This window comes from Halichoeres trimaculatus, unplaced genomic scaffold (assembly GCF_033239565.1).
Source record: "Halichoeres trimaculatus isolate MK-OKI-2021-1 unplaced genomic scaffold, fHalTri1.1 fHalTri1_scaffold_23, whole genome shotgun sequence".
Classification (NCBI taxonomy): Eukaryota; Metazoa; Chordata; class Actinopteri; order Labriformes; family Labridae; genus Halichoeres; species Halichoeres trimaculatus.
The window spans coordinates 6,972,354-6,996,306 of NW_027437201.1; the positions used below are offsets into that span (position 1 = coordinate 6,972,354).

A 23,953-nucleotide genomic window follows, 5' to 3' on the forward strand; every position below is an offset into this window, starting at 1 on the left:
TTACTTTATCCTCTTCCATCAATGACATTTTCCAGCTGCTCTTCATGTTTTACATCATGTTCCACCACATTTGACTCCTTAGACCTGATTATTTAATCTTTCCTGTAACTCATTCCATTTGGTAAAATCAACAAACTTCCTGAAACTGATAATTTCAAATGCTATCACTTATAAAAAAAAATCAAAACAAACTCAGATCTATGCATCCTTTATCGCAGCAGCTTTACTTGACATTGACGTCTTCACTGTGTTCTGAACAGCAGCTGATGATGAAGAGGAGGTGCTGCTGGACTTCTTCTCCATGGATTTGAAGGAGGTTGTGGTTGTGGTGGTGGTTGTTGACTTTTTCTGCACCGTCTGAGAGGTCTTCTTCCTCTTGACGTGAAGAACCTCCATGGCGTCCATGTTGACGCCATTGTGGACCTCCTCGCTGGTCTCCACCTGCTCTGAGGTCTGCTGGTTCTGGAGTTGCTGCTCCATCTGCTGCTGATGGTGCAGCTGAAAAAAAGGCGAGGAGTTAAAAAAAAAAAGACAAACTACACAGCAGGTTTGACTCCAATCACTGATTTTTGAGAACTCATGTCCTCTCACCATCATCATGTGCTGGTACTTTGCGATAGCCTCATCTGTGCTGACGCCTTCAGCCAGTCCAAGCTCTGCAGCCCGGCGGGCCAGCTCGGCCTTATGGGAGCCTGGAGGGGTCCAGCCCGCTCCTTTGATCCAGTTCAGATCTGACTTGTAGTTCACCTGTAACATAAAGGAGAGAATCTTCTAGACTCTTTTTACACCTGGTTCAGAGAATTGTTGCACAAAATACCCATGGGCTCCTATTTGATGACTTCTCAAGATGAAATCATTTGTAAATTTGAGGGGTGTTTTTTGGAGATTTTCAAGAAAACTACAGTATTAGATAATCAAATTTTGTGGTGCGTTTAAATTTTCTGAATAGGATTTAACTTTAATACTGGTGTGTGGATGTTTCCCTGCTTTCAGAGACAAATAAATTTAAGGCGTGTACATTTAAAGTGCTCAGTGAGACACAGAGGTGTTGGCAGGTAACATCAAACCACTCGTTCGTTCACCTTTTGTAAACTAACTAATGAAAATACACCATTAATTGTTACAACAAAGGAATAATCTACCAAACACACATTTCCTTTTTGTGCTTATCAGCTTTGTGAAAAAAAAAAAACATGAGCAAGGCTTGTAGTACTTTTATTTCCTTTTTTCTTCCTGTGGGCCATCCACCCTTTTTCATCCCCTTATATGAGATATGGCCATTCCTAAACCCGATGAAAATGTAATCCTTACGTAATAGATGGATTAAATAATTTGAAAACCCAATGAGTTACTGAGTTGTTTATTTGTTGTGGGTAAAGGACATTCCTCACTTTGCAGAGCTGGAGAGGGTTAGACAGTTGGTAAGAACTTCCCTGATCATCTAAAGGAGCTGGACTCTTCTGAGGTCATTGATTAAATGGCTACCTATTATGATTAATTTAAAAGTGATGGTGAAGACAGCAGACTGACCAATGACCTTAATTTTGGAACAGAAACGATCTGGAGCTTGGCATTTCTGGTTTCCACTACCCAACCTGAGTCCGTAGATCTCAGGGCCCTACTGGGTCAATAAATCCAATAACATTTCATTCATGTGCTCTGAGCCTAAACCATTGAGTATTTTATAGACCAGTGGCTGAGCTTGAAATCCATGCTATCTATTTAAAAAGCTTCTGCAAAATGAAACTGTAGAATTGCAGGGAGTAATTTTTAGTACAGAGCTGTTTACATGTTTATTTCTGCTGTGAAAATTGTCTTTTTTGGCTTGGTGCAAACATGGTTTCTGTTACTTCCAGAGCCAGTCCACTAGTCTTACTATTTTAAACCCCTTTTTTTGTTTGTCTGTTTGGTTGCTTTGTTTGTTTTTCCTTATTATCATCATTATCATTTATTCGTCATATTTACTTCTTCTTGAATTCCAGTTATCATTAATTCAATTTTTTATTTACATGTACTTTTTCTATTATATTCTAATAAAATTTGCAATTTGCGCTGCTTCTGTTCTTATTATTACTGTGATCGTACTGTATTGTCTTGTTTGTATTTTGTCTGAGTGTTATGTTGCTTCCATGAAACAAAAACTAATAAACAGTTTTGGAAAAAAAATACAGAGTTGTTAATTGGTTCATGTTATTATTATTAATTATTAATAGTTATTCATTTATTATTATACATTTTTCTTCTTCTTCTCTTCCTCTTAATTTGTTTTTTCTGCTTTTAACTGATTCTATTATATTGTATTTCTCCACCTGTCAACTTCTGACATTTGAAGTTGTCTGTTCTGTATCTTGTGATGTGAATGAGTGTGACAAAGTGAGTTGTTTGTATAGGGTCAAGGTATTTGCTCTCTAACGCACCTTGGAGACATTACTTCAATTGTGACAAAGTTGAAAACATTTGAGACATGGTCTTTGTTGTCCATCTGTTATATCCTTGTCTTTTTCTTTACCCATCGCATGAATTAAAAAAAAATCATGAAAATATTTGACAGAAAAAAAACATAATCCTCACAGCTCCCAAAGTAAGACCATCTTTATCCAGTGCTTGAACCAAATCAAGCGACTCCTTTTCCATGTGAAGGAGCACCTTTACGCAGGGCTCCTGCTGGGAAATATTAGTCCTGATGAAGCACCAATCCCCCTGTCAGTCTCCATTGTACTCTCACACATAAACAAAACCCTGAGGTATGTTGTCACATTGTCATAAAGTTTAACCACAGGGAGCTTGGGCACCACACCCACGCACATGTCTACACTTACATCGCTCTGCAGTTTGTAGGCCTGCTTGGCGTGCTTCATATTGAGCTGCTCCGGGTCACAGGTGTAGTCGTGGAGTTTGTGGCGGTAGGTGAGGTCACTGGCCTGAGCCTGGCTCTTCTTGGCCTGCAGGAACTCTGGCTGGTCTGCGTGGATTTTGAAGTGGGCCTGATCCTCTTTAGACTGGCGTTTGTACTCCAGGTTGCTCTGGAGTTTGCTGGCTGCCAGAGAGTGCACCATCTTGGGGTCGTCCTCCACACAGCGCAGCCCCACCTGCTGGCCTTTCTCCCTCACGTGAGACTCTTTGTAACGGAACTGTGGGGGAGGAAAAAACTCAAAGTTTACTGAGAGACTGATTTATTTTTGGGGCGGATTAGGATTTAAATTATATTACAAAAAACTCACATCACTGGCAATTTCTCTGGAGGCCTTCGCGGTTTGGAATGGAATAGCATCCAGCCTCAAGTCATAGCCCGATGTCTTTACTTGCTCTCCAGACGCCTTGTACACTTTCTTCATGGGAGGAGATTTTTCAAAACATTATGTCAGAAAATTACCAGCACGGGCATAAGTTTCTATGAAAGTTGAAAAACTGTCTCTGCCTTACATCACTGATCTGCTGGGCGTTAACCTTGGCTCTGACAAAGTCAGGATCATCTGGATGTAGCGTGAATTTATGCATGTCGTCATTTTTCCCTGATTTGTACAGCCTCTGAAGTGAAACACAAACAGGAAAAAATCTTAAAGTTTTTTTTAAACATTTTTAGAGCATAAAGTAGTTTCTCGAAGACTAAAAAATTTCCTCGATACGTTGATGGTTCCTCCTTACCTCACTGCACTGCTGGTAGCTCGTCTTGGCGTGGACTATGTCAGGGGAATCAGCCACTTGTGTGAACCTCAGGCTGTCTGGTAGCTGACGATACTTCTTCTGCAGGAAAGACAACCACAAACGCTTCAACAGTGGGAAACACAGGGGGCTGAGACTTGTGGTGAAAATGTCGGGTTCAAGATGACACTTGCGCAGAAACGCTGAATGTATACACTACCTGGCAATTGGTATCGGTACTCAAAGTACCAATTTTTGGTACTTTTTGTGTTTATGTGGCAAAAAAAAGAACTATTTGTTTGATTTTTTTTTTTTTTTTTTCAATTTAACATAATTCTTCTTCAATATATAACCTTGAAGTGCTGTGTTCATGTCCAGCATGGAAAATCCTCTACTCTCCCACTACCTCACAGTCATAAGGATGTGTTTAGGTACCAAAACATGGTACCTTTTGATTTTTTGTGAATTGGTACCCGGTACTTTTGACAGACTTCAGTTGGTTCCTATAAAAGTATCTAATTTGGTACCCATCCCCAATTCTACCCCTTGAGGATTATCATTCCACTACAGGCGGCAGCTGCTCTCATGAAATCATCCACACACATTTTTTCAGGAAAATCATTTCTAATTTTCAAAAAGCTGCAGTAGGAATAACATCTGAACGGTCACTTTTTTTTAAAGATAAGTATTTTCTGCTTAGAAATAATTCATGCTTACTACAAATATTAATAAAAAATGTTGTCAAAACCACCTAATTAGTCAAATGTGATACAAAAAAAAATATATCATACATGATATGACAAAATTTTTTGTTGATTTTGTTAAAAGGGTCAATAAACATCTCAATTCCATCAAATGTGAGTTTTCTAGTTATTTTTTGAAAGGGTCAGGCTTTACTGGGTTAAAATTAAGTATTTCATGTGAGTTTAAAAGTAGAAGAAACAGAAATAAAAATGTTACAGCTATCATATGAATTTGCTCTACAATGTAATTTTTTGCATCAAAGTCACACAAATTATACGATTATTTTGAAAGCTGAGAAATTTCCTGCATTAAAGCTGGACTTTTCAGGTTTTTTAGAGCTTTAGGTAAGTAATAGAGCATTAATTGATTTTTTTTAGAAGTCTGTCCAAGAGTTTTATTCCTCACAGTTGAAGGCTTTAAAACAGACCCATGACCGTTTGAACCAGTAACTTCACATCAAAAAGAGACCGACAAATAAATTATGACTAGTAATTTAGACAATAAAAGATTACAAGAGATATTTCTGCTCCTCATCATATTCTTACCAATGCTATTCACCACATACTCCACACTCACCTCACTGATGAGCTCTCCAGCCTTCTTCGCTGACTCCAGCTGAGGAGCGCCCACACTGTCCCAGGCCACACCCTTCATGTAATTCAGGTCTGACTTGTACAGTTTCTACACACAAGACAATAAGACATGTCAGCCCTGTTAAATCATTGAAAAAATAAAAGAAAACTCCTCCTCATCTCTTCTGCAGCCTCACCTCGCTCTGCAGGTTGTACGCAGTTTTGGCCCATTTGACCTTCATGTCATCAGGCAGCACCGTGTACTCGTGTAGCTTCTTCCTGTAGTCCTGTTCGCTGGCCAGGGCCTGCGCGTTTTTAGCCGTCACTAGGTGCATCATGTCGGGGGTGAGGTGGTACTGCCCACTGGTTGTCAGAGCGTCCTTTCGGTACTCCTGGTCGCTAGCGAGCCGGCCTGCCTGCAGACAGTGCAGGAGATGTGGGTCTTCCATGACGCTTCTGGAGCCGATGTGCTTTCCTTTTTCAAGCAGGTGGTTGTGTTTGTAGTTGTACTGCAAGGTAAACAAAACGAATGTTAGCTTATTCAAAAATGTACAATTTTACTGAGCAGAACTCTGGATTTTGTGTGAATTTCAGTTTATTTTTGGTCCAGTGTTGTCTTACATCACTAGCGATGCCTGTGGAGCTCTTAGCGGCCTGGAAGGGGATGTCCTGCATGGTGAGCTTGTAGCCCTGTGCCCGCAGAGTATTCCAGGACTCTCTGTACTTTGTCTGAAGAAAAACGACCACTGATCATTTACCAAACAATCACTCACACTAAGAAAAACATATTTTTACTTTGTACATCAATCCCTACCTCACTGAAGTTGGCTGCATTGATCTTTGCTTGTGTGATCTCTGGCCTCTCACTTGTGATGGTGTAGTTATGTTGGTCACTCACGCCTTTCTCTTTGTACAAGCGCTAAGAGAAAGATATTAGATGTTAAAAAAAAAGTGTATACAAACCTTAAGAGATGGGTTTTAAAACTTAAATCTGATTTCCTCACTTCATTTGTAATCTGCCCGCTGAGTTTAGCGTGGACGATATCTGGAGAGTCAGCCACAGAGGTGTGCTTAAAGTTGTACGGCTGCTGGCGGTATTTTTTCTGATGAGGAAGAGAAAGCAAAGTAAGCCTCCTAAGTTTTTTTTCCCTTTTGAAATCAAATTTTTTTACCCCAAAAAGGGGAAATAAAAAAGAAAAGAAAGAAGTTTTCTCACATCGCTGATAAGGTCTGTTGCCCTCTTGGAGCCTTCGATCTGCAGAGCTCCAGTAGCAATCCAGGCTGCACCTCGCAGGTAATTCAAATCAGAGCGGTACACTTTCTGCAACACACGCAAACAAAAACTTACACAAAAATCACAAGATTGGTTTTGCAAAATGTTAATCGTCTTAAATTTTCCATTCAGTCTGGAAACCAACACGCTGATCTCACCTCACTCTGCAGGGCGTACGCTCTCTTTGCCGCCTGCACCTTCATGTCATCAGGCAGAGACGTGTACTGATGCAGGGTGAGCCTGTAGTCCTGATCGCTGACCAGAGACTGAGCCTTTTTGGCGTGAGACACCTCCAGCATGTCCATAGGGAGGTGGAACTTTGAGAGCTCCTTTGCACAGTCCTTTTTGTATTTAATCTGGAGAAAGACAGAGAAAGTGAAATGTCTGACACATGCTGTAGTGTCATACAGCTATTTTTACGTGCTATGTGGGGTAACTCACATCGCTCTGTAGCTTGGTGGCATTAACGGAGTGAACAATGTTTATGTCATCCTGTAATCCTTTCAGACCGATCATCTTTCCTTTGCTTTTCTCAAATTCTCCTTTGTACTTTTGCTAAATGACAAATATTAAATTTAACAGATGCTTTAATGACACTAGAAATGAGCCTAAACTCTTTTGCAAAGCTTGAAACTTGTTACCAGATTAACTCAATTATTGTCATGATAATAATGCATAGTAACATGCTCACATCACTAAGGATCTCTGCAGATGCCTTGGCAGACTGGAAAGGAATAGCATCCAGACGCAGCTTGTAACCACCATCACGTATCTTAGTCCAGGATTCCTTGTAGCAGCTCTGAAAAAGCACAAAGCAGATTGAAAATCAAAGAGAAACTTTGTACGACTCACCAACAGCAGAAAGGATGTATGGATTAGCTGCTGTGAAGGCTTTTCTTACATCACTGAGGTTCATGGCGTTGATCTTAGCTTGGACTATCTCAGGCAGCTCCTCGTTGAGCGTGTAGTTGTGCTTCATGTTTTCACCTTTCTCCCTGTATAACCTCTGTGGAGACAAAAAAGGTGCATAAGTGAGACCAGATCACTTCCAAAAAACAAAACATCACATGTTTGGTGCAGGATTTAAACACGCCAAGTTTTGTAATCTGAATATATCAGATGATTGATATGACAGCTGAACTTACATCAATGGCCAGTTTGTTGCTGAGTTTGGCCTGAACCATCTCTGGTGTGTCTTCAACACTGGTAAACCTCAGAGCACTCACATCCTGGCGATACTTTTTCTGTAGAGGAAAAAAAAAACATGTCGAATGTTCATTGCATTCGATGAGCAGAAGAGGGCACCATACTATTCCAACCAACTACTACAATGATGGTGCCTCCATTTGTACTTTGAAGTTGGAATTTACAAGTTCCAAGTGAGAAATTTTGACTGGGACGCCCCATCAAGTTGGAATTTTCTACTTGGAAGTCGGGGATCCAAACCACCCTGAGTTCCCAGTAAGAAATTCCGACATCAAGGGTAAACAGTAATTGAACTCCTGTTATATTCTGTTTATTTTAAAAATTCTGACTAGTGTTTTTAATGAAAAGATAACTAAAATAAACAATTTTTGGTTTTCTTACAGAAGGTATTGCTGCTTAGAGACACTAACACTAAACAAAATCAAGTGTACACTTTGTTAAATTACATATGCGTTACCTCTTGCAAAATTTTTTTTTGAGGTTTTGCTATTTTTTTGGGGACTTTGTGCAAATTTTTAGACAATCATTTCAGTTTGAATTTTTTTAAATTAATTTCAAATTTTTTTGTCGATGTTGCATTTTTCTTTAATTTTGCAAGTCCCAACATTTTTTGAATTACGACAATTTTTTGCGTATTATTGAAATTAATTTTTTATCATTGTTTTTACATTTTTTTTAATGAAGCCAATTTTTGAAATTACAATGACGTATTTTTCATTTCTGCAAATGTTTGAAATTTGAAATTTTTGAATTTTTGTGCAATTTTGCTCATTTTTTGCTTTGATTTTATTTATAAGATAAGCAAATTTTGAATTTTTTTTTAAATTGCAACTTAGTAAAATTTCAAAAATTTGCAAATTTATTGAAACTAAAAAACAAGACCTCACATGTTCAATATTATAAACACAAAAAACTCCTGGTATAGATAATTATTTTCTAGACTTTTGCAATGTATAGAATTCTTACACTTTCTTTGTCATTATTGTGAAGATAAATCTGATTTTGTGGCTCCTGAATAACTGTAATCCAGGTGAGCTGAGGCAAAATGGCTCTTATGAAAGTGAAGCTTGCAGACCCCTGGTCCAGTGTCATAGAAATATCTTTATGCAGTGTTTGCACATGTTTAAAATGGGGGGGAACAGAAAACAGTCAGTAAGGGGGGGATTAAATTTTTCCTCCTTGTTTTTAAAGGGATGTGAATATGTTGAAGCATCCACATGTGTCTAGCTTCTTCTCCATCTTTACTTCCCTGTTTAAATGTCCGATGTGAATTTAACTCCAACCCTTAAACAGATCCGATGTCAAAGGTCAGAAGTTTACAGTTTGAAGCCTCTACTTGTATTTTCCATTTATACACATGCTGGTGTTAGAATAGTCAGGCACCAAAAAGCTTATAGGACACTGGACACTTGGTATTAATGGATGATACTTAAAAATTCACGGTAGGTGAGGTTGAATGTCAAGAAGACCTAATGTGGAAGTAACACCCTGAGTTCACTGATCTACCTCACTGTGATTTAATGATGCAATAAGAACGAAGGAAAAAGCATGCCTGAAATAATAAGTTCTGAGTCTTTATAGGTGACAGCTTCAGTTGCTGTAATCAGTCTGACTCTTGTTATAGCCGGTGAAGCCCACGTACTTGACCCAGTTTCTGGAGAGCAGGAATGATCAGTGCTCTTTAAATACACTCTGACCCCAGCTGTAAACCCAGATATGTGCTTTCCAGCTATATGTTACACAATCATGATCCTCACTTTCACATGCTCTTTGTGCTCATTAACCTACAGAGTTCTGCAGCTATGAATAGCACTGGAGTGCAGTTGATCAGTCACAGCGTGTTAATTTACTTGTATTGCATGATATGAAATGTCCAAGTCTCAATGGAGGTCAATGATAAACCAATAGGATTGTGTAGGCTTGTCTTTTTCTCATATTTAGAGTTCATCTGCTGGTTTCAGAGGTGCATTCTGGGTGATATTTTACCTCACTTAGGAGTGCCCCGGCTTTCTTCGCCTGTTGAACATCCAGAGATTTTGAAGCCTCCCAGCCGACGCCCTTCATCCAGTTCAGATCTGACCTGTACTGTTTCTAAAATACCACAGACACAAGCTTCACCCTTTAGTTATGTTTCTTTTTTTGAAAACAAGCCGATTCTGTACATTCAGCTGAGACACTTACATCACTCTGCAGCCCGTATGCCTTCTTAGCCCAGGCCACCTTCATGTCAGTTGGTACGGTTGTGTACTCGTGCAGGATGGTCCTGTAGTTGGTATCAGTTGCCAGGTCCTGGGCCTTCTTGGCATGGCTGATGTTCAGCATGTCCAGGTGAACACTGACACAGAAATAAGTTTTATTCAGAAAATGTAATTCTTCAAGGACTTAAACAGCAGTTGTTGTAAATTTTCCACATACTGCTTTAGGTGTGGATGCAGCTGAGATGGCTTTTGTTGTTGGTCAGAACATGAACCTCCACTGGTTAAAGTGAGCAGAGGTGCAGTCTGAACGTGTGCTGTAGCTGCTAAATACAGGAATTTTATCCAAATATGAGGTAAATTGTTCTAAGAAAAACTACGCACCTGTGTATTGGTGGCTTCTACTGCTGACAGAACAGAACTAACCATGTGACAAAAATTGTGATAATTATTGGCTAATGTTGACATTTTTTGCTACATTTGGCATGCATGGCTGAAAATTAATAATATCACATTTAAACTCAATGTCTTGGAAAACCAAATTTCTGGGTAAATATTTTAAATGTTTTGTTCCATTTTGAGTAAAATTAAACTCTGTCCACTGGATTGTACCCACAAGGGGCAATGTTCACTTGTGCCTTTGACAAGAATATTGTGCCTAAATTCTTTTCAGTGAAGAGCCAAAAACAAATTAAGGTGGAGGGTTGCGGGCCAAAACGAAACATTCATGCTGTAGTGCATGATATTTAATATGCTCATAGTATAATTTTCAAAATAAATACTCGTACAAGTAATTTTGAAAATGAAAACACTTTTCTTTCCTGTATTTCACAGCATGAAATTACTGAACATCCATACAGCACAAATACAAAACCTATGTTTTTAAAGACATTTAGTGCAATACAACCTAAAAAACATGGGGCACAGCGCGCTCCTATGGAACCAAAATAGTGCGTTTTCAATCTTTTTAAAATAGGGGATGGTAAAAAACTGGACACCTGCTTTAATTTTTTTCCTACTAGCGCCACCCTACTCCCAATGTAACACAGGGTTAATTGTGGTCAGGAGAGGAAGTGCAACAATAAATCAATACTGAGTGAGAAGTTAAGGCTGCTGGCTGTAGGAATATAATAATACTAATTAAAAGTATATATATAAAATAAAAATTCAAATATGGGCAGCAGACCGAAAAAAATCCCTGGCAGGCCATCTAGGCCCGCAGGCCCCAAATTGGACAACACTGGTTTACAGCAACAACAGCATGAAGAAAACAACCAAAACAACTGAGATTGGATTTTTTTTGTCAACACTATATTATAAATGAATATATGCTTCACTGATCATACTATTACTACAATCAATTACTATATTTTGCCTGATGTTGCTTATTTGTATCAGCCCTAAATTCTATATAACTGAACAATCTGTGTCTACAGTGTGTTATTTTCCCAGATCAGTTCAGGTCAACACTACAAGCCTCACCTGTACTTGGTCTTAGTGTCCTCGTAGTCCTTCTTGTAGTTGCGGCCACTCTGTAGTTTGGTTGCCAGTGCCGAATGAGCCATCTGAGAGTCATCACTCACCGACTTGATACCAATCACCTTCCCTTTGTTCTTCTCATAGTTCTCCCTGTATTTGACCTGCAATAAGACAAGAGGATTATGATTCAGCCAAAGACACACAAATAAAAGTTAGAATACTTTTAATAACAAGACAAATGTCCCGAGGGTTTCAAGGATAACTCACATCACTGGCCAGGTCTCTTTTGGCTTTCGCGGTGAGAATAGCGAGGGAGTCCAAGCTCAGCTCAAAGCCCTTTTCCCTCTGCTTCTCCCAGCTGCTCTTGTACACTTTCTAAAATCAAGATTTAGAGAGACAGTTTGGATTCTTTGACATTTTTATTGTTTATTTACATTCAAACCAACCGTGAATGACCTTTGGTAACAAATGTTGCCTGGGCCTGAAGCCAATTTGAATTCTAAATGGGTAAAGTGTGTTATGTCATTTGGGATGTAGGTCGATTTAAACCGTAATTTAATGTTCGTTTATAGAATTTGTGTAACCAAACTGGTTAACTTTCTGGGAACACTCACAAAAGTTTAATTGCAGAATTTAAGTTGTTTCCAAAGGTGATTTAGAGCCTCTACTTTCTGAGAATAGGTCGTGTTAACCCAGCAGTCAGGTCGTTCAGTCAAAACCATATAGATTCTATTTCACTGAGCCTCATTAAAACTTCCAGCTAAGTAAATGTTTACTAACTTAAGTTAAAGTGAATGGATGTGACTCTGGACAACAATGTTTCAATTGTGAATTAAAACAGAAGAAAAAAGAAACTAAGGTAGTTCCAATCAAAAACTTGCAGAAAAAACAGTGGTCCAAATACTGAGCCCTGAGGAACACCAAATATGATTGTATGCTTTACAGTACAGCAGAACACAACACATCTCTTCTACCAACCTTACATCTACTGATATAACTGAGACAATATAAATCCTCAACACTCATCACTTACCCCACTGAGAAGGTCAGCGTTAGCCTTTGCTTGTCTGAATAGCGGTTCATCTTTAGTCATAGTATACTGGTGAATTATCTGCTCAGTGTCTGCTTTGTATGCCAGCTGAAAATCAGAATAAGAAAGACATGAGATACAGTATGACAGTGTTTCTTATTTAAATGTAAATGTAAACACAGGTTTAGAATGATGGTCTTACATCACTCTGCAGCTCCTGGCTCTTCTTGGCGTGTTTGATGGAGAGATCGTCAGCCACCTGTGTGAACTTGATGCTGTCAGCCCTCTGTCGGTATTTGGTCTGTGAGGACAAAAAACAGAAGATTAACCCTGAACTTAAATATTATAACTACAAAAAATTGTTTTCAAACTAAACCAAGTTTGCTCACATCACTGAGCAGCTCTCCAGCTTTCTTGGCTTGGGCGATGTTCATGCAACCTTCAGTTTCCCAGCCCACTCCCTTCATCCAGTTCAGGTCAGAGCGATACTGGTTCTAAGGAGGGTAAAAAATCACAAAACATGATGGGAAAATTGTTCAGCATCAGATTCTCAGATAAGTTTTGCAACTCCCTAATACCTTTGAAGCTAACAGGTTTTAAATCCTGTTAAAATATACATAAAACACACATATATATAATATCTGCTGCTACTTAAGCAGAGTTTTTTTCTTCATGCCTCTCACCTCACTCTGCAGGGCATACGCCTTCTTGGCCTGTTGAACTTTGATGTCATCTGGCATGACGGTGTAGTCATGCAGTTTCGTGCGATATTCCAGGTCACTGGCGAGGGCCTGGGCCTTTTTGGCGTGGTTCAGGTTGATCATGTCATGAGGAAGGCTGAACTGGCTCTGGCTCTCCTTGGAGCCCTTCTTGTACGCAATCTGATGGAAGCAATTTAATTACAATGGCAATTTTTATAGTATGCATCATGGATCTGAAAGATATAAAATACATTACTGATGAATAAAATACTTTCAGCTTACATCACTGCTCATCTTTGCCACTTGTAGAGAGTGAAGGGTTTTTGAGTCACTCATGTTGATCCCCACTGCCTTTTCCTTGTCCTTCATGTAGGTTTCTTTGTATTTAATCTGAAACACATGTCCATTTGATTGAATTATCATATTTGAATAAACCCGTTATGAAATCTACTCAGACAGTCTCTGTGCAGAGGAGAGGAGCATGTTTGCTTACATCACTGGCAAGGTCACGGGAAGCCTTCGCTGCTCGAACACTCAGGTCATCTACACCGATGTCACAGGCTTTAGACTTAGTTTTCTCCCATTCTTCTTTATATTTGATCTTGTGGTAAATAAAATGATCCATTTATCATTTAGGAATTCCAATACTAGTTTCTTTGCAATGTGACTGAGCTCACATGTATGCTTAAGGTACAAAGAAAGACAAATATCTTACATCACTGCACAAAGCAGCATTGGCTTTGGCCTTTTTGATCTGGGGCAGGTCCTGGGACAGTGTGTACTGATGTTTGGTCTTCTCATAGTCTGCTTTGTAGTTGAGCTAAAGACACAGGAAATAAACATCAAACTTTTCACTCAGCTTCTTAATGAGCTAATAAAGCTTGTGATGAATCCCTGGTGCTGAATTTTAGGCAAATACTCACGTTGCTGACGAGGTTAGCGTTTTTCCTCGCTAAAATGATCTCAGGTGTGTCCGTCACTGGACTGTATTTGACCTGGTCAATGTGTTGCCGATAGTTCTTCTGCAATACAAAATAAATTCATATATTATTTCATCTCCATAATGTAATGCTGGAGTCGACTGTAGTATAAAGAACGTCATGTAGAGTTTTAGTCTGCTTTATGAGGACTCACATCTTTAAGTGGATCCAGTTTCCTCTGGCTTTTGTAGCCAGGTGTTTGGGTGGCTGGGTAGTTATATTCCCCTTGCTCCATTTCAACACCTTGTTTATATGAAATCTGGAGTTCACAAGAAAGTCACGTCAGAGATATTGCTTGCATTGCATTCATTATTTTAAAAAAGAAATAAATTGTAGCAACATGTAGTATAATATGAAAAAAAAAACAAAAAAAAAACAACTTACATCACTGGCCAGTTTTCTGGCCTTCATGGCGTGCATTGTCTTCTTATCAATTCCTGAGTCTTCATAATGGCCTTTCATGTTACTGGTGTACTTCTCTTTGTACTTGTTCTTTAAGAAATATATAAATAAAAGGACAAATTATTATGAAGGAAACTATTATGCAAAAAAAAAAAAACACATCTTTGCACACACTGCTGTGTGAACGACGTGGCCAGTTGGTGTAACCAATAAATGTCAGTTGGTGTAACCAATGTTTCTCAAAAAAGTTATGATGAATTTTACGATGATTGTCAAAAAACTTATTTCATCAGTTCACTTGCATAACTTTAAGGGAGGTGATTTTTTAAAATACTTGTCACGCTTTTGTGGTTACACTAATTAACAATTAAGTGGGACTGATTCTTTAATTGTTTAAAAATTGTAGAAAAGACCTATAAAATACTATTAGACAAACAGAAATACAAACTACAAATTTAAACAATCATATAACTTGTTGTTTTAATAACTTTAAAGTAGAGAATGACCGATTATCGAGGCCGATATTTGGCATTTTGAGTCCGCATCAGCCTTTTTTTTATTAATCCAAAGGCCGATAATGCTACTGTCAATCGCAAATCCCATTGACAGGCTAACGCAATTAGCATCGTGACTTATCTTACAGTCTATGAGCTTATTTTAACTTCCACAGACACAAAAATCATTCCTCTTATCAATACCCACAGGAATATGTTTTTCTGCCCCTTAAAAATGATAAGAAATGTTTTAAACTACAGACACTCTGGAGCTACTTGTTGATGCTTCTCTGCACAGAGTTTCTACCTGTCTACACTATGGAAGCACAAACTCAATTCAGTCCAGTTTTATTGCAGTTACATTGAAATTTTGGGAAACTTTACTTACTGTAGAAAAATTTATCTCTTTATTTTTTAAAGTTTTAATTCAACTTTATAAAACATGCTGCTAAGCCTAGGAGCTGTCTAATAAACATATGTTTGAAGGCTTTTGATTGCAGTTAAGAGTTGGAGTTTGTGTTGTTCAAAATTTTCACGCCAATATTTTCACTTTGACTGCAAATGAATATCGGCTTCAAATATTGGTTATCGGCCTCCTTGCCAACTAATAATCAGTATCGGTATCGGCCCCCCAAAAAATCCATATCGGTCTATCTCTAGTGTAAAGCATATTTCTGAAATGGACATCATGCCAACCCTTGTTTGTCACTGTCCCTGCTTAAAGTAACAAAAAGTGCCTTTACCGGGTAAGTACAAATATTACAAATCATTGCTTGTTAAGGAAACTAAATGCCAGCGGAATGAGAAGAAACAACTTTTTCAGTTTCCTTATTTCACGAAACATCAGTTTTTATTATTCTATCTCCATTGTCTTCTGAACTTGTGAGGTGAATGTGACATAAATTAGGTCTAGTAATACTTTTTACTAGAACTTAGAAGTTTTTAGTTTTTTGTGTGAAGCCAAATGTCTTATTATTTTATTGGTTTGTTTTACCCAAGTAATGAAAGAAAACTGCGCCACACTTACATCACTTGTGAACTGAGCAACTTTAGCAGCGTTCTGAAACTGTGGCGTCTCACAGAAATTGATGCTGTGACCTTTGGTGTTCTCCAAGTCCTTCTTGTACTCCACCTAGTAGAAAATAAAAGAAAAAACAACAGCAGCTGCTTTGAAACATTTTTCATCACAGAGCCTCTTTCTGAGTTGATGTACAGCCAGGGCTTAGCTCGCGTGCTAAATTTGAAGTACCTGACACTAATCAGTCACCATCACTGACACTTTTCGATCGTAACTCAAGAGACACAGAGACCTTAAATCCCAAATATGTGTTGCTTGGCTTAACAATGACAGCATGGCACCATTCAACATGTCAGGGCCTTAGCATGACATGTTGAAGACACACAAACAAACAAACAAACAGAAACACACGTGGGGATTCTGTCACCTTTTAAACCTTCATGCTAAATTAGAGCTCTGTAATAAGACCTGTAGGAGCCAGTGTGGTGAAAATAATCTCCTGTAATGTCAGATTAGACAGATTCTAAGATAATTCATGAAGGGGTGATGTGTTTCTAAGATGACTCTAAGATAAAATATGACATAAAATGTTACATGTAAATGCCAGTTGCATGGGAAAGGGGGGTGATACCACCCCTGGTCACCCATCTGTACATGCCTCTTTCTTACTGCTTTAAAATGTGACTCCTGAGTCTCATGAGTGAGGTAACTCTATTTTGACAGGGTGCCCTGAGGCCTTGGAAGGAAGCTGTAACCCCCCCTGGGCCGGCATGTCAGAGATGCCGAAAATGCAAGTTGGGTGGCTTCATGTCTGCGGGAAGCTGACACACTATGTCTGATATTTTCAACCCTAAACACACACACACCTCCGCAGCAAGATTTGTCTTACACTTCAAGGTATATTAAAGGCCTCTTATGACATTAAATTAAGGAGGACAAACTCACCTCACTGACGAGCTTGTTAATCTTCCGGGCGTTCTTCAGAGCCAGATTGTCCTCAGATGTCAGACTATGGAAGTGAGAGGTGCCCTTCATCTTGCTTAAATCCTTCCTGTATTTGAGCTGCAAAGACATGAGGGATGGTTTAGCATATATTTGAGGACATGTTGTCTTTCTGTAGGTGCAGATCATCCATACACATGTCAACATATATGTGGTCTAATTTGGTCAGAGTGAAGCGTTTTAACAATGATGACATGCAGACAGGGAGGCTCTCCTGTTTTGTCCCTATTCTGCCCGGTGATGACATGAGCAGATGATAAATGGAGCTGAAGTCCTAACACTCCAACACTCTGTAATGTTTTGACAGCTTAAGCAACATGATGACACATGTGATAAGGGCTCCTGGAGTTTGGATTGACCGACCTTAGGATGGAGCTTAAAACTGCAACAGAACACAATGTTTCTACACAAGATAACTAACCACTTGGACGAATGTAGAAATTACATAACATCAAAAATTGCCTTAACTTTTCATGGTTTTTATGTTTGTGAAAAAATGCCACCAAGAGTGGACACGTCCCTCCCATCCTTAAAATAAATGTGTAAGAAAAAGGATCTGCATTATTCACAGTTTGCCAAATGGAAAACAAGTAGCAGTCTCCCATGTTGTAAAACACATGGTGCTGGTATAGCCTAGCTTGTGAGTTTCATGCCCCATGAGGCTAGCCTGGCCTCTTTCCTGTATGTCACTCACCGCTCTCACTTTGTTTCCTTTGAATAAAGAAATAAAAATGGCCTCTAAATAGCTTAAATACAATTAAGTATGAAAAGCTGCAGTTCCTCCAGTGTCCACTTGAGGCTGGCCCCAAAAGCCCAGGAATTCCCATTAACATCCATTTTAAAATGCCAATTGTGATGTCAACATCAAACACTACGATAGCTCTGATATATTTTGTTCATTTTGTTCTAACATTTCTCTATTTTTAGTCAAACCAAAGTTTGGGCTGGGTCAGCATTACCAACATGGCGGTCGGGGCCATCTTTCTACTTCAAACCCTCCTTCAGAAAACAATGAGTGATGTCCACATTTTATACAGTCTTTCATTAAAAATCTATCACTTTTTATCCTTTTTTTCCTTATTAGAAGATTATTTTTGGTCAAAATAGCTAGGGAACATCATTTGGTTTACTAATTTTGTAATCCATGTATGTAAGAGTAACTTGTTGATACTCACATCACTTGCGTTTTCCTGAGCTTTCTTTGCAAGATAATATCCAGGAGTGATCATGGCTGGGAAACTTCCTTTGCCCCGTTGTTGCTCATACTCCTCTGTGTAGGCAATCTGCAGGGTGATAATTTATTCATTTAATTCACAAGTAATCCAAGCATTAATAGTTAGAAATATGTGTAAGGTTGGATATCAAAAATCTATCAAATGATCTGCACTGAAAAAAAATCCAGTTTTAACAACAACAATATCCTTTTATCTATATCTTAGTTTTACTTCTGTCTTTTATAATTCACAGTTTAACTTCATCAATACAGTGTTATCTAGATAAATTATTCACCTGGCTGAAATTCTCTGCGTTTTCTCTGGCGTGAGCAGCCTCAGCTACCGCTGCCTCTGTGCTGGCTTTGCCTCTCATCTCCTGCTCATACGTCTGACGGTACTTAATCTAAATGGAAATTAGAAAAAAATGATCAAGAGTTGTCTTGGGACAGAGCCGTGTACATTTTTTTTTTTCCTTTGTCTTACTCACATCACTAGCCTGCTCACTGGCCTTCTTTGAAATCTTGTATCCAGGTGTAAGATGTGCAGGGAAACTCCCTTTACCTTTTTGCTGCTCATACTCTTCTGTGTAGGCATACTATGGAAGAAAAACATCAAGTTTTTATAATTAACGGGAGAAAAAATGATTTGGAAAACAAGTCTTGGGAATGTTATGTAGTCAAAAAGATGAAGTAACTAAATATAAAGACGGCACCATAAAGGACTTACATCACTGACTATTTGTCCTTGTTTCTTGGCCAGAAGCACCTCTGGAGGATCAACAAATGTGGTGTACTTTGAAACCCTCTCCTCGTGTCCTTTTTTATACTCAAGCTGAAGAGAGAAAAATATTTCAGAGACATTTTTACCCAAAGATATTGGCTGATGTCACAAGAGGAAAATTAAGCTTGCTAACTTACACTACTGGCCAGAGTGTTAGCATTTTTAGCAGCCTGGTAACCTGGTGTGATCATAGCAGGGAAGCTGCCTTTTCCTGAAGACTCAAACTCCTCTGAGAACTTCATCTGCCAGCGAAACACACAAATTCATCAGGATATTTGGGAATATTAAAGCTTAGTGGGAGTCACTGAAAACTTTTTGTGACAAGTCTTTTTCAAAGTAAGGGGTAAAATTGTACTCACGTCACTGACGCTGCCCTGGCTCTGAGACATTGTTACGATCTTCTGGTTGCTCACTGTGCTTGAGCTCCATGTCTGCTGCTGGGAGAACTCAGACTGGGACTTAAAGGCCTATTGGGATAATAAAGACACACTTCAACTACTCACAAACCAGGTAAGAGTGTGGAGTTGACATTTATGGGATTTTCTTAAGTAGCTTCAAACTAACAACAGTTTTTTCACTTTGCAAATCGGAACCAAAATTTGGACTTGAACTCCTTTTTATTGAATGTATTAGCCAATCGCTCTTTAAGGAGCTCACCTGGCTGGCCATCTGATTGGCCAGGCGAGCCCTCTCCAGCTCCATGGACCTCATGTCTTGGTGGAAGGTTGACATAAAGCGTTCGCCATCCTCACGATACTTCAGCTACACAAACAGATGCACAAAGACGACAAGCAATAAGCCAAGGCGCACACACACACACTTTACAAATGCCCACGCGAGACTTGTGCTTCCAGCATCCAATCTGGTGGCTGAATGCATTAAATAAAGCAACTACCAGCTTGAGCACAGATCACCCTGACTACAGGCCACAGAGCAAAGCATCATTCTATTCCTGAGCTGTCAACTTCAAACCTGACAACCTGAGCTGGATGTTGAGTGATGAAGGGATAATATTAGCTTGTTGTTATAAATAAATGGGATGTTCCAATCAAGACAAAGTAGATGTGCCAGGAAAGATCCAGACTGGAGCACTGAGTGATGAAACTCAAAGCTGTTTGCTAATAACCCTTAAGCTGTAAATACGTCTGAAACTAATTCTGGAAGAGTTATATTGCAAGGGAGAAGAGCAATTTCTCTTGAGCATCATTGCTAAAGGGTTCAAAACCACAGTTAGAAGCCAAAATAGCCAAAGGGATGTCAGCTACGGTTTGAACTCCTGGGTTTGGTATCTTGGTCTTTAAATCATCCGGTTTTAGAGGACCAAAGTGAACTTAATAGACAAATTTCATCTCAAGGGGTCAGTTGAATGTGGAGTATCTGGAAATAAAGAAGGTCTGGCCTAATTCCAGTGTAAAACAGAATATGGATAACTCTTTGGTAACTACGAAAGCAGCTAATGAAGTTATCTACCAACTGTTTAGATGCTAACATTGATCATACTGCGGAAAAAAAAGGCTAGAAAGTTGGAGTTGAAAGTGAAATCATGAGGAAAAGATGTAAGAAATAAAACAGTTGGGAAGTTGTTCCTCTGTAAATTGGAATTCTAACTTCTTACCTACTTTTTCTTAACAAGGGTGCGGTCACACTGGCTATCCAAACCGTGCCGTGCTTAAGCACGATTGCCCCTCGCAGCGCTGTTACCTAGGGTGAGAGTACTGCCAGCGGTCGGGTATCACACTTATGGTATCACCTTTTACAGTCTATGGGTATCACACACGCGCATGGCCCGCCTACGTCATCGTAAAGCATCTGTTTACATGAAGTTCGATCTTATCAGTCAGCTCAATGAGGTACAGAGAGCACTGCTACAACTTTAGAGACTTTTGGACTTATGCAGAGTCGTTTACGCCCCACACATCCCTGCTTCATTTAAAATGAATATCGAGATATGCGCTCGCGGTGATTATACGTCATGAATTACACGCGCTGTCCGCGTGCTTGTGCTCGTGGATGAAGTAAACCGTGCCGAAGCCCACCTCTTCGAAGCGTGCCAAAGCAGAGAAGTGAATCGTGCTCAAGCACGGCACGGTTGCGGTCACAGTGGCCATTCAAAACGTGATTTAAGGGCTGAAATGTGCTTAAGCATGGCATTGTTTGCCAGTGTGACCGCGTCCTAAGTCTTAAAGTTGCCCCCTATTGGCCGTTAGCAACTTTGCACATGTGAGTAACTCTGTATTGGCCTACTTCAGAAACCAAGGAGCACTGTCCATTGCAATTATACAGTCTACATCTTATTGGTAGACGCTTGGCACGAAACATTACTGAAAACAAGAAATGCAAGAAGCTAACCAGCACAAAGGCGCTACATGTCAACCAAATATGATGAAGACACTGTTCCAGGTAGACGGGGTTGAGGGTCACTCAGCATGATCTAAAGTCTGCCTTGGGATCAAATATCAACCAGTTAAGCCCTAAAACTCTCTCGTGGCACACAGAAGCTACTCATGAGCTTGCTAGCCTACTGCTAATATAAGCATAAGAGCACTGCATGAACTCATAGACACAGACAGACAGCAGCAGGTGGCAGAGCAGAGGAGAGGAAGGGATGTAGGGCTGTTTTTCCTGATGTATAATTTTAGACCCCTGAAGCATAAAGTGGGCTAAGCTTAAGGGGGTTGTCTGGTCTCTGTCACGGGAACAGAAATAACCTGAGCCACACTCTCCATTCCTCACCGCTACCGTCACCGGCGTGGACTTACAGCAGACATCAGATGTATTTCTATCTTCCAACAATCAAAGAGGAATAAAGACTTTTCTTAAAATTATGCCTTAAACCAGGATCAGATCTTGAATTTCATGAACATATGTTCATTTGGAGCTACATTTTGGGGTATTAAAATCAGGTACCCACTCAAAAATGTAGTAAGTCTTCATACTAATATTTGTATCAATGATACAAATAGAGGTGTTTGTAATACACAAATCATTACCTTTAAAATAAATCTACAATGATGCAGAGGAAAACAATGACCACTATGACAAGCATCTCCTGTCATGACAAACCAGTGATGAGTGTTGCTTTCTGTCATGGCATATACAGTGACTTATGTCAGCCTGTCAACAATGCACCTTGACTCAGATCAAGGCCAAAATATTTGGTTTCACGTTCCTGATGTTTTTTTTTCTTTTGAAACATATGACATCATTTTACCTCGCTGCTGGCCTTGCTTTGCTTCTTTGCGTTGATGTTGATGGGGGTCTCGTAGACGCTGGTGAATGTGTTGTTTCTTGGGTTGTGTCTGAAAGGAAGAAATGTAAAAACATGAATCACAAATTTACAGCTCTAAGAACTACCCACTAAATATTAATATTTTATCAGGTTTTGAAGATTCTTCTTAATGATAACAATGAGTGTTTCTGTTGTATATTACTCACACAGAGCAGTATGGCCTCTTCTTGTGGCTCACAAAGTTGTTAGCAGTGAGCACCATCTTACAGACATCACAATGAAAACATGCTTTATGCCAGTTCTGAAAGAAAGAAAGAAACATCCTGTTACTGCACAGGGACCTTTAAACTTATTTCCAACCCCAGAATTGACAAAGAAACCCAGTTTATCTTTGGTGAAAGACGTTGTTTAAAACTTGTCCATATAATTTCAAGCAACAAAATTAGAGAAGCAATCACAAGATTGTTTTTCAATAGGCCTTGCTTTAAAAACGTAGGTTTAATAAGACCTGTAATATGGATGTGTCTTCCATTTATTCTTTTTTAAACCTTAAGACAGCGACAGTGAACATGAGTGATTTTATTCTGCAGTAACTGGAAACAATAGTTATTGTATAGTGTCATATTGTGACATATGGTCACGTTCCATAGTTTACTGGATCCTGAAAAGAAGATGAAATTCTAACTTCTAGCTAGTTTTAGGTTTTGTCTCTTTTCCCAGTCGAATTTCATTGAACAAAAGAAAACCTTTAAAAAAAAAAAAAAAAAGTTTGACTTTTTTTTCATTTTTTATTTAAAAAATCTTACTTTAGATTGCTTGTCTTAGAAAATAAAATCCCTGTTATTAAAAAAAATGTTAAGCATGTTTCAATCAAAAAATTTTTTAGCTTTAAGTATGACATGTTTGGGTTAAACTATTTTAAATAAGAGCTAGACTTAAAAGTCAGAAGAAATTGTGTCTGAGTTACCTGGTCAATGCAGTTGATCTTCTCGGCTGGGTAGACCACAAACCCACACCTGGCACAGGACTGCATGGTGAACCCTTGCCCTTTTACTTACAAACTTCTGAAATTATCAAAAGGAATAACCAAGCTTGAAATGCTGTCCCAAAACAAGCGTTGAGTCAGGCAGGCAAAGAGGCTGCAGTTCAGTGGAAATGCTGGCAGGGACTCCCCAAGTGGTGATAGTGCGTCTCTGGTGGAGGTAAACTTAGCTCTGAGGCTGTGAACTGACTCTTACTTGACACCATGCCCCATGATGGACCAACCCCTTTTCATGCAGCAGGCCAGAAGACTGGTTGAGTCCAGCTGTCAGTCTGCAGGAGAGGGAGAGAGACAGAGTTCAGATGTCATTATGTATATGTCATGTTCCAGAGTTGGATGGTTAGGTCAACTACATCTCGTCATGGCACTACAATATAAAGGTGTAATCGTTTTGCTTGATCTCACTATGCATCATCAGGCTGGCATAATAACACAGAGAAATTAAGTGACTCTAGTGTTAAGCAGTTTTCAGCATACTGTACCTTTAAATAAGTGGCATAGAGTATAGGAACCACTGTTCTCTTCTCTGGTGTACATACACTAGGAATATATTGATCATCTTACAAGAACCCTTAATTCCATTGAGATTGAAATTTAAAAAAAAAGAAAAGAAAAAGAAAAATTGGCCCTTAAAGGGTATGATCTTCAATAAGCTTATGTTTCTTACTTACTGATCTTTTGGGACTGAGAGAGCAACACAGTTCATATTTTAGGAATAAAATTTACCTATATTGATGTCGACTGCCCTACTGTATACGAGAAGCTCCTGAATTCTTTCCTGATACAGTCAAAAAGAAATAGAGTGATGCCACTAAAATTAAATATTATACATGGTTGTCAGAGATGTCACTGCACTTGTCAATCTTAACATGAAGATAAGAAGGTATTTTAGATGTTATTAGCCAGCAGTAAATGTTTGATGACTACAATCACCTGTTTAATCATATTTT

The 23,953-nt window shown here is 39.1% G+C and overlaps 1 protein-coding gene across 1 annotated transcript; it reads right to left on the bottom strand.

Moving 5' to 3' along the window:
• Positions 1-198: 198 nt before the first annotated feature.
• Positions 199-22,994, bottom strand: nrap (nebulin-related anchoring protein). Its single transcript, XM_074663487.1, has 43 exons — positions 22,929-22,994; positions 22,168-22,262; positions 21,944-22,031; positions 19,390-19,494; positions 19,092-19,199; positions 18,870-18,974; positions 18,679-18,783; positions 18,440-18,547; positions 18,248-18,355; positions 17,914-18,021; positions 16,682-16,798; positions 15,746-15,850; positions 14,207-14,314; positions 13,977-14,081; positions 13,766-13,864; positions 13,558-13,662; positions 13,336-13,443; positions 13,125-13,232; positions 12,825-13,022; positions 12,531-12,635; positions 12,344-12,442; positions 12,145-12,249; positions 11,379-11,486; positions 11,115-11,272; positions 9,619-9,772; positions 9,424-9,528; positions 7,377-7,475; positions 7,133-7,237; positions 6,923-7,030; positions 6,673-6,786; positions 6,390-6,587; positions 6,175-6,279; positions 5,963-6,061; positions 5,773-5,877; positions 5,580-5,687; positions 5,156-5,467; positions 4,963-5,067; positions 3,646-3,744; positions 3,424-3,528; positions 3,222-3,329; positions 2,820-3,131; positions 592-747; positions 199-498 (listed from the first exon to the last, which is right to left on the bottom strand). The coding sequence occupies exons 1-43, from the start codon at positions 22,992-22,994 to the stop codon at positions 199-201; spliced, it is 5,421 nt and encodes a 1,806-aa protein (XP_074519588.1).
• Between the last annotated feature and the right edge of the window lie 959 nt (positions 22,995-23,953).